General features: G+C 41.0%; 3 protein-coding genes across 3 annotated transcripts in view; 2 read left to right on the forward strand and 1 right to left on the reverse strand.

Annotated features, from left to right (window-relative positions):
* The window catches only part of LOC104965286 (phospholipid-transporting ATPase ID-like), a 718,806-nt gene that overhangs the window by 169,425 nt on the left and 534,114 nt on the right, over positions 1-15,267 (reverse strand). The window lies entirely within an intron of this gene.
* rskrb (ribosomal protein S6 kinase related b) lies at positions 169-7,590 on the forward strand. The gene is made up of 13 exons (XM_010793515.1): positions 169-374; positions 1,790-2,080; positions 2,183-2,266; positions 2,484-2,552; positions 3,227-3,296; positions 4,115-4,222; positions 4,672-4,712; positions 4,876-4,903; positions 5,117-5,206; positions 5,369-5,457; positions 5,694-5,804; positions 6,221-6,334; positions 6,444-7,590. Exons 1-13 carry the CDS (start codon positions 345-347, stop codon positions 6,678-6,680), a joined length of 1,362 nt encoding a protein of 453 aa, XP_010791817.1. The 5' UTR covers positions 169-344; the 3' UTR covers positions 6,681-7,590.
* aldocb (aldolase C, fructose-bisphosphate, b) overlaps positions 8,385-15,267 on the forward strand; it is an 11,789-nt gene continuing 4,906 nt past the window's right edge. The window contains exons 1-2 of the mRNA XM_010793514.1: positions 8,385-8,494; positions 13,868-13,984. Of these exons, the coding sequence (XP_010791816.1) occupies positions 13,873-13,984 (112 nt within the window). The 5' untranslated portion in view covers positions 8,385-8,494; positions 13,868-13,872. The remainder of the gene's footprint in view (positions 8,495-13,867; positions 13,985-15,267) is intronic.

Below are 15,267 nucleotides of genomic sequence, written 5' to 3' on the forward strand. Positions count from 1 at the left end.
AACGATAATATAAATTGTCCCTTGTATGTGGAATCGATGGTCTGGTTACAGCAGAGGGAGCCGAACTCACCAGGTCGCAGTCTCATTGGATGGCAGAGATATGGGCGGATTTGCGATTACGTTGCCCCTACAGAGGATTAACTCGTTTCTGTCGCCATATCTATCACATTGTACACCTGCAGCGAGCTTACCTGCTGAAACGTGATAAAGAGTATATTTAAGTGTCTTGTTTTTTTCAAACTGAAACTGTTGGGCACGAAACTGTTTAATGGCTACGATGGAGGAGCGCAGCAAAATGTGAGGTGTCCGGACGAGTTTTCCAGTGCTGATGTCCTGTCACAGTGATGGGGGCCGACAGCAGTAAAAACAGGAAGGTGAGTAAGGCTGGTTACCATTGCTCAGGTGTGACGCACGTGCTGGGTTTCCCGGTTTCCATGGTTATGATTTGGTTCCCAACATCACGAGGCAGCAACGACGGTGACAGACCCGGATGGGGGGGTTTCCGCCGTAAACAGAAATAACGTTATACAGTTGTGTAGTTTATTGAAAATATGTTGTTTATATTATACTCGATGTTATCTCCTAAAATCGTCATTGTTGTCTCTAAATGTCCCTATAATATTTACGCTTTTACTTTGAAGGAAACATGCTCACACTTCCGGACATGTGAAATCTATATATTGGCAATGAAACGCCTTGTAATAACACACAACATTCTATTCTTTCTAACCCTAAAACTGCCCCGCCAGATGTCTCGCGTGCGGATTTTGCACTGAAAGTTATTTCTGCTGAGTGACTTTATATATTTGTCCCTTCATCTGGCTCTGATGATTATAACATCCTGCACGGTTGATTGCACACATCTTGCACCACCGAGCATCAGATATGTTGTGCAGCCCAGGGGCAGAGAGGGGGGGAGGTTTGTGTGACCCAGTGACTGCAGATTGGGTCAATTTGTGTATCTTTTTCTCTTTTTAAATCGCACGAGAGACAATCCCCAATCTTGTCGTGTTTGTTTTTTGGGATAGCATAGGCCTACAAGTATTTATTTATTAACATACTTGTTCAAAACTACAATATATGATAATTATAGAGGGATAATTATTGTTGTGTGTGCGTGCGTTCGTGCGTTTGCGTGCCTGTGTGTGTGTGTAAGACTGCGATTACTATACATTTAAAATCAGGTGGTGCACTTGAATTAAACCTATTTTTCCGATCTCAGGTTAAATATTTCATAGAAAGAAAAAAATGAAACATACACAAATGAATAAACAAAGCAATTATAAGATTATCAGTGTATCAATTACTTTATTTTAGCAATGTAAAGCAAAATACCTGTTATTTTAGTAAACAAACCAGATTTGCCCTACATAGACTCTTCTAGCACTATTTCTATTTTATTTGTATTAACTTGCACTATTTTTATGTGCACACTAACATTTCTCTGTGTTATTATTACATAAATCCCATACAGTACAGTAGGTATCGGAAGCATATTGTCTCTTCCGGGCGTTGTCACTCAGCGAGGCACCCGCTGAGAAAAAACTCTGGTTATTGGTTTTCAAAGATTCAAAGGTTTTAATGCACATAAGCTACAGTTTAGAAATGGCAATGAAAATACTATCACCCGAGCTCCTCCAACGATGCAACATGTATAATAAAATAAAATAAAAAAATAGTGCAAGAAGTCTATATAGGAGTCAGGCGTTGAGCTGCTTTCAAAAGCATTACCCACTACAATCCCCATAATGCTTCTTGGTGCATATTTTTTCCCTTGTCCTTTCTCCAGAAGCCCGCTGAAGAGAAAGAGGATGAAGACTTCTCCTCTGGGTGGCGGTGCTTCCTCTCCAACATGGGGCTGTCCATCCCAGCAGGCATCTGTCGCCTGGCCCAACCTGCCCTGCGTCTGGGTCAGGGACGAATGCTCCAAGGCAAGGACTCCGACATCCCCGATCACGTGCTGAGGCTGGCGGGAGTCGGCCCGGGAAAGCTGAGAGCAGAGTGGAGCCTGCCGGGGTTCATTATCATGTTCCTGCCCGAATTCCCCCATAGAAATGTGCCTGGGCACGAACACTTCCAGGTAGATCTCAATTCAAACATAGACACCTGCAATCTGTAAAGCTGGATATGATTGGATAGTGTCTGTATCTCTCTGACTCTGTCACGTTTGTTACTCCACCAGGTGATGAGTTACATTGCCAAAGGTTCGTTTGGGCCCATTCTGAAAGTGAAGGACAAAGCTAAGCAGAAAACCTATGCTGTCAAAGTGAGTCTGCTGCCTGAATCTCACATTTTAATTGTGTTTATTCACCAACGCCACAAATACACTGCCAGTTTAATAATTCATGAAAAAATTGTATACTGCTTGCAAATAAGTTAAAGTTGAAAAGTCCGACAGTATGACATACTGTACATGTAGGTTGGTTTTGACTTAAAGCTGCTAAGTAGTCTTATCTCACGTCAGTATTTTTGTCGTCCAACAGGTTATACCCAAATCAGAGATTCTAAGACTCGGGGTGTTGGAGCAGTCAAAAGAAGAGGTTATTGTTCAGGTGGGTAATATGAAAAGACCCTGAGAGTCACTGTGAATTGGTACATCTTGAACATGCCAATTTTATGTCTATGAATTTCATCAATAATACTCAAAGTTACTGAAGTTATAAGCTTAATCATATCTTGGAAAACAAGTTCATTAGTCAGTTAGTTAGTTAGTTAGTTAGTTAGTTAGTATGTATTTATTCATCAAAATGGGACAATGCACATGAATTAACATAAGCACTTGAGTCCATTATGTAAACGTATCAGATTTAGCCATTGAGGCTAATTTACATCAGCACTCTCTGGCAGGTTGATGGCATTAAAAGGACTAGAGCACATGAACACATTTAAAACACATAAGCACGTTTAAAACACATAAGCACAATTGAAACACAATAACAGAGGAGCATATTAAATATAATCGGTCCAATGGAAAGCACATTAAAACAAACCCATAAACACACAAGAGTACATACATAAGCGCAGATTAAAGCTAATAGGCACTGACAACAAAAATAAAGGACTTAACCCCTACCACAGTTTATGAAAGCATGTTTGATTGACCTGTAAACACTGTTTTACAGATTGACATACTTAGTTTATTATTTTATAATCCAGTAAATGGCCCTCTCTTTGTTCATTGGCCCTATTTGAGATTTTCACGTTGATCTTGGAACTTTGCCCGCAGCGTCAGGTTCGCCACCCATTTGTCCATGACCTGCAGGACTGCTGGCAGACTCAGCGCCACGTCTACATTAGTGAGTCAGCAAAAGACCACTGACCCAATCCAACCCAGATCCACTATCCCAAAACCCCTCACTCTGCCTTTTCCTCTCCTCAACACTGGTAGTCGTCTCCAGAATCTACCCAAAATACCAGACCCAACAGCGAGAACAATACAACCAAAATAAAAAAGATAAAATGAAGTCTTCTTCTTCTGGTTGTTTTGCTTTGAGACTTGAATCCCTACAATCCCAATCTGCTACTGTCTGTGCGTCCTTTATCTGCTTTGCCTCCTTTTCCCTCTCTTCAGGAGCCTTTACCCTTTTTTACCAAATCAGCCACTCACTCGGAAAGTGTGTTACCCTACCCCCTGTGAGAAAAAGGGAGCAAAGTTGGTCCGGGAACCAGATGTTGAACACTGCATCTCAACACGTGCACGTGCAGGAGAGGGCGCTCGCTCGAATAGTGAACCATGACTGAATTACTAAGCCATACCTGTAGGGCTTGTGAGCAAGTTAAGACTGTATAAAGACATCCTTCTGTATTAAAGAGGGTGGCTTCTTGAGGCTAGATTAATATCTCAAGGGATGGTCGATTATTCCAAACACGCACTTGTTCCCTATTTACCCCACTTTTAGAAACTGTGTGCTTGGCAGACTTACTGAAAACAGTGAGTCAACTTTTGAATTTGTTTTGGAAAATAGTTTTACACTCTCCTCACTTCTAGATCACGTTCCTCTTTCCTTTTACTTCCACCAGTGTGTGTTCCACATCCCGCTGACCGTCACTACCCGTCCGTCACACCTCTCATTGCATGACAAAGCATGTTTTAACGCTGTCTCTTCCCCCGCAGTGTGTGACTACTGCAGCACAGGAGACCTGTACACCTACTGGCAGATGATTGGTCAGTTCTCAGAGGACACAGTGCGAGTGTTTGCAGCCGAGTTGGGATGTGCACTCGGTGAGCATGCTCTAATATTTTTTATATTTAACACCTCAAGCTGTTTCCTTCAAATATTAAAATAGTTAGATCAGAAGGGAGGCTGTGGCGCAGTGGAGAGTGTGCTGGACCTCGAATCAGGGGGTAGCAAGTTTGAGTCCCACTGCAGTCAGCATGTCGTTGTGTCCCTGGGCAAGACGCTTCACCCCAAATTGCTCCTGTAGGGATTGTCCACAGTACCGAATGTATGTAAGTCGCTTTGGATAAAAGAGTCTAACTAGTGACATGTAATGTAATGTAATGTAAAGTTTCCCTAGTTAAAGCTATTTAATGTAAGTAAATATAAAAATAGCATTTATCTGTGGTAGAATCCCCCAGAGCAACAAAGCAGTGGGTTTTAAATATGCCATTGGGATATAGTAGTCTAGTTGAGTTTATATTTTTCTTTTTTCTTTTCTGGTTTTATGCAGGCTTTCTTCACGACTTTGGGATCATTCACAGAGATTTGAAGGTAAGAGAGAGAGGTTAATCATATGTTTTGGACCCAAATAAAAGACCTTTAATGCACTGGAAAATCTGCTACAAAATTACTATTGTTTATATACAGTACTTGATTACATTGGTTAATATGAATGTGGGTTCAATTCATTCTTTTTGACAACTTATTTTGGTAGATGGAGAATATCCTGTTGACAGACAATGGTGAGTAAACACCAGCAGAGAGCAGCATAACTCCTGACTGCAGGAGAACCTTCCAGAACAAGAAACATCTGTCAGTCTATCATGTAATGCCCTTGTATCCCTGTATATTCTAAGGAGATCTGGTTAGGATGGGAAATATTTAGAACATTACTACACCAGTAACTCATATAAAATGTCATGTCACATGCACATCATGCAAATGATCTGTTCTAGGACACATCCGCTTAGCTGACTTTGGGTTGTCCCGTCGCCTGGAGGGAGGAGGAAGAGCTTTTACTATTTGTGGAACCATCCAATACATGGGTGAGAAACACTGCATAACATCTAAACACTGAGGATATGTTCACAGACTAAGCATTTGGTCATTATTTTAATCTTTTATACTAGGTTGTGAATATAAAGGTTATGTACAAATATATAGTAGCCTACATCCGGTGTTTTGAGCACGCTCTGTCTGCTCTGCAGCCCCAGAAGTGCTCAGTGGCGGACCCTACAACCACGCAGCTGATTGGTGGTCGCTGGGAATCCTGCTGTTCTCATTGGTTACTGGGAAGGTAAGATCTTGTTGCCGGTAGAATTGGCATGTCTTGCATGATAAGCAGATATTTTTCACAATGAATGAGAGATTGAATTTTGCTTTAAATGATTTTGGTGTAAAATATAGTTGTTTGTAATATTAAATCAAATGATATAAATGTAGAGGGCCCCAAATGTTTGAATGTTTTCTTAAATCTAGTCATTGAGAGTATGGTTAAAGTCTGACCTTCTGAACATGTCCATCCCTCCCCAGTTCCCCATGCCTCCAGAACCAGACCACTGCAGTATGCTGAGGAAAGTGAGGTGGTTCCCCTACGAAATGCCCCTCAGCCTCAGCTCCCCGATGGCCTTGCTGTTAACAGAGGTAATTACACAAAGTCTAAACATATTGCAACAAAACATTAAAATACAAATTTAAGATGATTTGACTACATGCTCCAGAATCGAGGGGGATTGCTGTTTGTTCATCTTAATTTATACTTCCATAGAAATTCAAATTAAGAATATACTTTTATGTAATTTTTTTCTGTAGTTTATGTGTACTTTTTGAAATAAGTTAAATAAACAGAGGTTAGTGGGTGTTTTGCTTCTGTGTGACTATTTTGTATGATATGTTGTTATAAATGCATATCACATATACATCTGAATGTTTTGTTTTTACAAAGTATTTAAAAAAAGTAGTTCAAAATGCTACTACTAAGTTTCCTTACACGGCCAGTATCTAGTTTAGCCTGGCTAGTTTGATGTCATACCATGACCTACAAATGTTTCTCTGTCCAGCTTCTGTGTAAAACTCCCTGCCGCCGCTTAAGGACCCTTGATCGTTTTAAACGTCAAACCTTCTTCCGTGGAACATCTTTTGACCTCGCCCTTCTGCAACGCCAGCCTGTGGAGGTAACTGATGACTGTCTGGGATCACTTTGGCTGCTCTAACATCAGTCAGATTGTTGAGGAAATGTTCACGATGAAAAGTGAAGTGAGTGGTTTTCTAATCTCTTTCCAGGTGATTCTGGAGCTGAGAGAAAGGCCAGACCGACCTGCCAAAGCTCGCCGAGGCCTAACTTTGTCCCTGCAGCCGCTCAAAGGCTTCGACTACGACTCGTTTCTCAGCCCGCCCGCCACGCCGGACACACACCTGGATGCTGACACACAAACCCACTCAGCTGTACCCCTCCCCGGCCCGGCACCCCCACTGCAATCTGCTCAGGAAAAAGTCCCACGCAGGGAAGTGTTTGTGTGACGGACATTAAGTTAACTGTATTGTTACCTAAACACTACAATTAGAGGCCTATATGTACGTATATTTTCTGCACACTTATTCACCCTTACACACAGGTGTGGTGCGCCTTGTAAAATGTCTTAAAAATAATTATATTTGCATTTAATTCGACCTTTAGTGTAGAAAGGAATGATTAATCTGATTAACATTCGAAAAAGCCCACTCTCCCCCTTGTACAAGAGAATTTTACGTTGTTTTTTTACTTGTTTTGCCTTTCTCCAATGAGCACCTTTTCAAGCCTAATGCATTTGCTCAACAGTTGTGCAAGAAAGACTGCGCTGTTTTTTCAGTTTTCATGTGACTCATCATGGTTTGAATAGTTTACTGCCTGTGACTCAGGGTTGCACCCGCAGGTTTCCCATGTCAGCCTTGATTTTGACACCTAGCTTACTTCCAGTTAACATTTTGACAGAATCATCCTTTTCTATTATCTTAGGCTGCTGTAACCCTACCCTTTGACCACCCCTTTATGCACTTACCTGATCATGTTGTATTATGATTTTGTAAATAATGCCCTGAAGTGTAACGAGAATACCTGACATGTGATCCTGAGCTTGCTTTTTTTGTCACCAAAAAGATGCTTATTTATACATCCTCTTTATAAAGTTTATATGAATATTTTGGAAGCTATTTGTTGTTATATGTTATGTTACAATGTATTTTTGTAATGACCATATAGCACAGATGGAATAGTAAACTCTTGCTGTAGAGCGACCTGCGGATTTGGATTTGGTTTTGTCTGTATGAGATGGCTTGAAGAAACAGTCATTGCATCACTTTTCTTCAGTTACGCCACACTGTTGCAGAAACATTGCATGTGTTTGGTTAAGAAAGGACATTGAGTCCAGCAGTGGACATGTACAATTGGTTTGCTGTACTTAATTTCCTTTTACAATGTATACTTTAGATATTTTTATTTATTTTTTGTCAATTTATTGAACATGTCAGAAACATAACATACAGCAATAATAATAATATATATATATATATTTCTTTTTCTTTTTTACTTATACTAATAATTATAACAAAGTACAATTTTATTTAATTAAAATAAATAAATTCTCAAATAGTCTCTGTCATGTTCAACATGGGGCAAGAAGAAGCTTAAAAAAACATTTCTAGCGTACATTTCCCTTTTAAATAAGATATTAAGTCATCGTCATCAGCGACATCTTTGTCTTGTTTTTTTCTCGAAACAATCAAAAAGAAATAACTTTTACAATTACAAGAAATAACAAATATGATTTTACAGGTCCTGCTCATAACCATTCAGGATTTGGCTTCTAAATAATAAGATAAGATAAGATAGTACTTTCTTGATCCCAATTTGGGAAATGTTTGTGTTGCAGCAGCATAAAAAACATGGCATTATACAATACAAATTAAAAGACAAGAAATAAACAACAAAGTAGAAAATATACAGGTTGAATTTACAAATTAAAAATAACTACGTCTTAGAGGGTTATCGTTGGGATCCTATGTGGTGTAGAAGGTTGAAAACATATAAGGAGCTTCTGATAGAGACACAAAGCTGTAGATTATAAATGTGTTCCAGAGGTTTTCCACAAAGTTGCAGAATCATGCTGCAACCTTTCTCTGAGCAATGATGCTCGGTGCATGCGCACAAGCTATTTGGCGTCGCCCCATCACGTGACGCAATGATGTAAGCCCCGCCCACGGCTCCAGGATTAAAGGGTCACGTTGCGCTGCAGCAGAAACAGAGACACTCTGCATCCTCCAACTCTCCTGATCTCTGTCCAGACAGCCATCAGCAGGTAAGAATACTCCTGATTCAATCTATAGGACATACTTCATCTGTTAGTGATCATGTATAGGTTACAATAACCATGGTGGGGGTGCGATGCTGCTTTACAGCCTTAAGCGAACTTGTTCTTCCTAGCTAGTTAGCCACAAATGAATGATAAGTACCTGACAATGGAGTCGCATTTTTTTAAAAGAACGCCATTATAGTTTCCTTTCTTGTCGAAAATGGTATTCAAAGTCTGGTATTTCCGCCCATCGTCGAAATACGCAACAGGAAGGGCGAAACAACGATGACCTTCAAGGATGAACTGAGACCCAGCCTGTTGCGTCTGCTCTGTGTAAATCATGTTTATGTAAAATATCTGAGTAAATAGTGATTTTGATCCGGATGGCAGCTGTGTGGTGTGTATCTGCTCCTGAGCACGTAGGCACCCTATGATGTGGAGGAGGCGGGGCAGCATGAGGAAGAGTAGGCCGAAATATGTCATTGATAGATTAAATACAATCATAAATTCAATTTAAAATACTATATTTAGCTTTCCCTAGTAATGCTTTTGAACCATCAGACCTTGTTTTATAAGGATAACGTCACATATTTTAAACAAGTTAATATCACTTTTAGTATATGAGCTTATAGTTGGACAGTGAATATGTGGCATTGTGTGATGGGATAATATGAAGGACATTTTTCTCTTTTTTCTGATATTTTCTTTACCATTCATATGTGATGTTTAAAATCTGCATTCTAATCAATAATAAAGTAAATAATTAGTGTATTAGAGCTGCAAATAACGCTTACTTCCCAAAGATGGCTTAGAAAATCCTTAAATATTCACATTTGGCAGACTGTATTTTAACAATAATAAGCTATTTGGAAAAATAAAAATGGTTTTGTGTACCAGGTTTCAGAGTGACTCCTACTATAATATGCACATATCCCCCAATGTCAATCTTTTTCTGACCTGCGATGCGTGTAACCTTGACGTCTGCCACAGGCTTTATTGTGCATGAGAAACAGTGGCTCTTCTAGCTCAACTGGATCAAGGCCTGAGGGCAGAAACACCCCAAACACAAGAGCCTGCAGCTCCTCTGGTGACAAAAATCAGCACTCGTCTGCATTCAACTTGCAATTGAGAGAAGAAAATGGTGGTGATAATGATACAGGCTAGGCAACATAACCTAGCAACCAGAACTATATCCCATTTTTATCTTCAAACATTCGATTATTTCCTTATTCAAATCTATCTATTACTATAATAAGAACTGTTAAATGTGCCAGACCCTGTCCTCAGGCTTTATAAACTGTGGATGAATGATTAAAACATATCGTGTAGTTTTATGTTTGCAGCTATTCTTAAAAAAACAACCTGTTGCAGTGAATGCTATAGATTATAGGAAGTGTTTAAAATGTAGGTTTTTGTGTTCTCTCATCCATTCTACAGAAAAGGATGAATGGCTTTTTTAGTACGATTGAATCATCCTTTCTTTTCTAAGGTGAAGAGCTTAAAGTAGATGGAAGCAACAGATATGTCAGCTAAAAATGGGGTTCTAGTTAAACCTGTATGTAACACCATGTTAAACCTGGTTCCTATGAATGTGCATTCAACTGAAGGTTATTAGTATGTTCTTCGACATGCAGCTCTGGGGGGGGTTCTGCACGACGCCACAGGAGAGGGAGTCGGCTGTTGTGTCTTCATGTCGCAGTGCAGAAATCATGCTTGTCTTCTTGAGGCCGACCACTGTGCAACAGGCTAGAATGAATATCACAGACGTGAGCGAGAAACAGCTTAATAATAATCCTGTCATCTTTTACACATATCTCCATTGTTAACATTTGAATGGAAAGGATTGCAAATCACTTTTCCAGTGTGTATATACTGTTTTTTACAGTGAAGGCATTATTAAAGCTGTAGTTTTCATGCAGTGATGTCCTTCCCCAGAGAGTAACCCCTGCTCAACGTACGTCACTATCTTAAAGATAAACCTTGTTGACTGTGGAAGTGTCACATTATCATCACAAGGCTGCTACTTTAAATCATGTCAGTGTGACATCTATGCAGCTGGGTGCATTTATTACTGATCGGAAGACAATTCTTGTACTAGACAATACATCAGTGTTTGTGCTGCTTGAGCAAGCGGTTTTGAAACTTGCATCATAACAACTCGTGTTATCACTTGGTTAACCGAGGTGGTACGCACTGCTTACTTATCTCGTGTGATTATTAATATCACATTACCCCTGAAGTTCAATAATACTAATATTACATTCTTTCAAAATGAAGAATTTCTTGTGCTGTTAGTAAAGATGTAGTTTATTCATAGGACAGTTGGGGTGGCTTCACTATAAAACACTGCAGGAGACTAAAGGCCCAGACACACCAAACTGACACCAAAGAACACGTCCCGACGGACCCGATTGTTGTGTCGCCTCACGTCTCCTGCGTCTTGGCCAACAGTCGCACTGGAACACACCGCAAAGACTTCAGCCGACGGCCAATTAGCACGTGCACTGCGCATGCGTGAGTGGCAATAACTCTCCTTACCAGCAGGTGGCGGTAGTGTGTATTCGTCATTCAAAGAGGCAACGGGAAGACGGACTGCGTGATATTATACAAACAACATACGACTTATCGAAAACATGTTTAGTGCGGTACTGGAAAATGAAAAATAATAGCCGTCTGTGTGTGCCTTCTTCACTTCCGTTTTGCTTCTCATGCTCTGATTCACTAAGCTGAACAGCCAATCAGAGTGATTTCTTTTGTCGGCACGGCCGAAAAGACACGACGGTGTGGGACACACCAATCTGAGTAGGGCGACAGGACGCTCATCGACGGCCAGACATCTATCGACGGCTGAAATCGGCTCGGTGTGTCAGGGCCTTAAGGACTAAACTCATTATATTCTGTCAGCCAACACTGCATCAGTCAATCAATGCTGGCATTAAATCAATACATCCTAACAGTTAGTGTTCCTCCATTTTGTCAAAGCTTCGCTGTCTCAAGCATGGAGCATATTGTAATGAAGCACAAGGACATACAGGATTTTAAATGCCTCCTCAATTGTTCGTTTTTTTGAATGAGGCAATAAAGCTTCTGTTTCATTACCATCTGAAATTAAAGTGTTTGCGTGGTAAATAACTGACCAAATTAAGCACCACAAGATCACCAGTTTCATTAAAGGACCAAACTTGATTTGATTTAATTGGATTATCCCCTTTAGTTGCAGTGGTAGAGCCTGCTGCAGATAGAGCTTCAGGTTGTTTGAGTCAAAAGAGGAACTGTTGCTCTTATTCTGCGCTGTGACTATCAACAAAACCTGGCATTTAACGGTTTTGTCAAATGGATGTCATATGTTTTTTTTTATTGTTAAAATGGCTGCCATGTTGAGTCATCTTTATGGATATTTATTCATTGGATTGATTTCCCCCCAAATGGCAGAATGTCTTCCGAGGCAGAAAGGTGTAATTTTATATAATGTAATAGTGTTGAAAGGTGTGTTGCCACCACACCTGCTTCGGGCTGATCGTATATCAGAGGCCGGTCACATGCACACAGCAGGGCTTTGTCCTTCAAGGTCGTCTTCTCAAGCAGGATAAACAATGTGTAATTGAAAACATTTACAACGTCCTTGTCCTTTTTTAGCTTCTTATTTCGAAGCACAGTTGGTAACGTTCCTTTTGCGTTTGACTTGCATAACGTGGATATTTCACATCCCCTTTCCAATGCAATGTTTCTTCAGCAGAAACCCAACCACACTGGATGTAATGTCAGTGTTAATGTATTGTTGAAGCATGCAGAGCTTCACAAAAGATAGCAGCTATTTGCTGAGCATGAGTTTTGTCTGGCTAACACAAGCAATCTGAAGTCCCACACGTCATGCTTTTCCCCTTGGGTTGGCCTTTAAACAGTGTAAATACTCCTTTCCTCCACTGGAGAAATCTGTGTGACTTTTATAGTCTAACTACATCTAACGGTTTCCCTCAGGGCACAAATTATCCACTGCGGGCCTGGCCTCTTCAATTTCACCTGCGTGTAGAATTTAACTATTAGCAGTGAGCCACGCCGGACATTTGTTTGGTAACTGCACACTGTTTTCATTGAGAGGCCTGTGTGCTCTCTAAAGGATGTTATCTCATAGCTGTAAGCTGAGGATTAACACGGAGGATTTGGGAATGTCCCACTACTGAAAAATAGCCTCGGTTGGCAATCCAGCGATCAGTTCATTGTTTAGCTTTGCAAAACCCTCCTATCAGGGTGTTTGATGTTACTTGCTGCCGTTGATGGGTTTTTATATTGGGTAATCAAGTTCTCAGATATGTGTTCTGTAAGGTGGTAATTAAAGCACTGTTTGTCTATTATTTATCCTTGGTGGTATTTGTAACCAAAGGAGTATCCCCACCCACAATCTTTTTTTTTTAAATCTGATATCATATGGCGCTGTACTTGATGTCGAGCAGATCTACAATCAGTGACGCCGTTAGCTGGGAGTGGCTTGCCAAACGGTGCAGACACCAGAGGGAGAAGTCACAGCTTGTTCCATGGCACCGTACCCATTAGTGGGAGTGATGCATTTTAGGGAATGGTTGAAAGTTGGATTTTACAAATACCATGCCTGTTCCATCTTGCCCAGTGGATGTCCCTTTGTCTCAGAAAGCATCAGCATGCCACAGTGAGCACAGCAGGGGGTTTGAATGTAACCAAGTCATGTATTAATCATGGAAATAAAAGACATGCAATGGGAAAAAGAGAGATTGGTTGACAAAAGGAGAAGACAGAGTGTTGCTGAGGAGAGAGAGGAACGAGACGTGCAGCATCCAGGCCATAATGAGGACTGGCAGCAGAGTGTATAGGAGCAGGGTTACATAATCGCTCCCTCTATGTGCATGGAGTGGGGTGGGGTGGGGAGGGGAGGGCTTACGCAACGGCTTATTTACGGCAGAGTGAAGAAGGGAATAGGGAACAAAATGATCTGGTTTACACGAGGGGTGTACGTTCACATTAGCCCATCGTGACAGCACTGCTGCAGCCACCAATAAGGCCAGCTAACATATTAAAGAGGAATTCTTCACCTCCAGATGGTAAATGCATTTCTGTCTATTTATATCCAGCTCTATGTTTTCTCATGAAAAACATGTTCTGCTCACGTCATTTGATTTGTCACTTGAGTGCACACGCTGGGTCCTTGGCTTTAATGACTCAACGCGCCATCTTGTAGGATTTGTGTCCCTTTCCAGCATCCTCCTGCCCTATATGAGAACAGCGTAGCTATGCAGCGAGGTAGCCATGTTGTGTGACACAATAGAAAATGGGGCCACTGCTTGGCTGTCATCCAGGTCGACGGCGTTGAACAATCTGACCTCTTCAGGGCTTTCTTTTCTCTTTCAGCAACCATGACTCACCAGTATCCCGCACTGACTACTGAGCAGAAGAAAGAGCTGCAGGAAATCGCTGAGAGGATTACAGCCCCAGGAAAGGGCATCCTCGCAGCCGATGAATCCACCGGTATGCACTTGTGTACAAAGTTATAACATCATTGATATCTTTCCTATAAGTTCTAAATGCTAAAGTAGCAATATCAATATATACAAAATAACAGTCATTTTAATATCTTTGGGAAATGTACATTAGTGCAAGATGGACAATCTTGCACTAATGTACATTTCCCAAAGATATTGAAGTGACTGTTGTGTTGTATATATTGATTGTTGTGCTTTTATTTATGTCTTAATGTGTGCATATGTATAAATGAGTCTGTTGATTGTGTATAGGATATACATATTTTTATTAGGGCCGGGACTTTAACGCGTTAATTAAAATTAATTAATTACACAAACATTAACGCGTTAAAAAAATTAACGCATTTTAATCGCACTTATTTTTGCCCTGCGGAACGTTTCTCACTGGATGAGTTTCAGGCGTACCGATTATACTGGAGCACCAACTAACGTTCATGACTTCAGACAACAACAAACCACAGTGAACAATAGTCAAACATGAACGAAGAAGCTGATGAGACCGCTTCGGTTGGCCCCGTGGATGGGACATTTTGTTTTAAAAAAACGGACGGATGGAAGCATCGATAAGAGCACGGTTGTTTGCAAATTATGCAAAAAGGAATTTGCATATCACCGCAGCACATCAAGCCTCAAGTATCACCTCAATGTAAAACATATAGCAGCTAGCGTGGAAGCTAGCGTGGACGTTAGCCCGACTCCGAGTACAAGGACCCACACCATACTTGCCCTCAGAAATCGGGAGCATTTCAAAATGCAAAATTGGGGGGGTGCTAGTGGATCGCCGGAGCTGTTAGATTAACATTAACATGCTTATTGTAGTTGTAAGTGCACTGCCTTGCGGCCTGTAGCACCGTCCTTGATGGAGCATATGTGTGGACTGGACCTGCATTTTCCAGGAAAGGAGTGAGCAGAGAGTAGAGCAGTTGTCGATTCTTGTTCTGTTTTCTGTGAATATCTGCCTCACCCTCTCAGACTTTTGAGTTGCGCGCGCTACTAAAGAGACGTGTTACCATGGAAACCAAACAATGGTGTAGCTGTATTAAAGTCCGAGTGGAAACAGTTGTGTGTAAATCTGATTTTGTCAGAAATCGGGAGAAATATGACCCCGGGAGGAAACCGGGAGAGGCCAATGAAATCGGGAGTGTCCCGCGAAAATCGGGAGGGTTGACAAGTATGACCCACACTCAACCAGATGACTGGTTTCAGGGCCAGGATAACTAAGTCCACGTCTGAAAAAAATAACCAGCTCACTGGATTGCACTCGACTGT

This window comes from Notothenia coriiceps, unplaced genomic scaffold (genome assembly GCF_000735185.1).
Source record: "Notothenia coriiceps isolate Sejong01 unplaced genomic scaffold, NC01 NC01_scaffold00037244, whole genome shotgun sequence".
NCBI classification, from domain to species: Eukaryota; Metazoa; Chordata; class Actinopteri; order Perciformes; family Nototheniidae; genus Notothenia; species Notothenia coriiceps.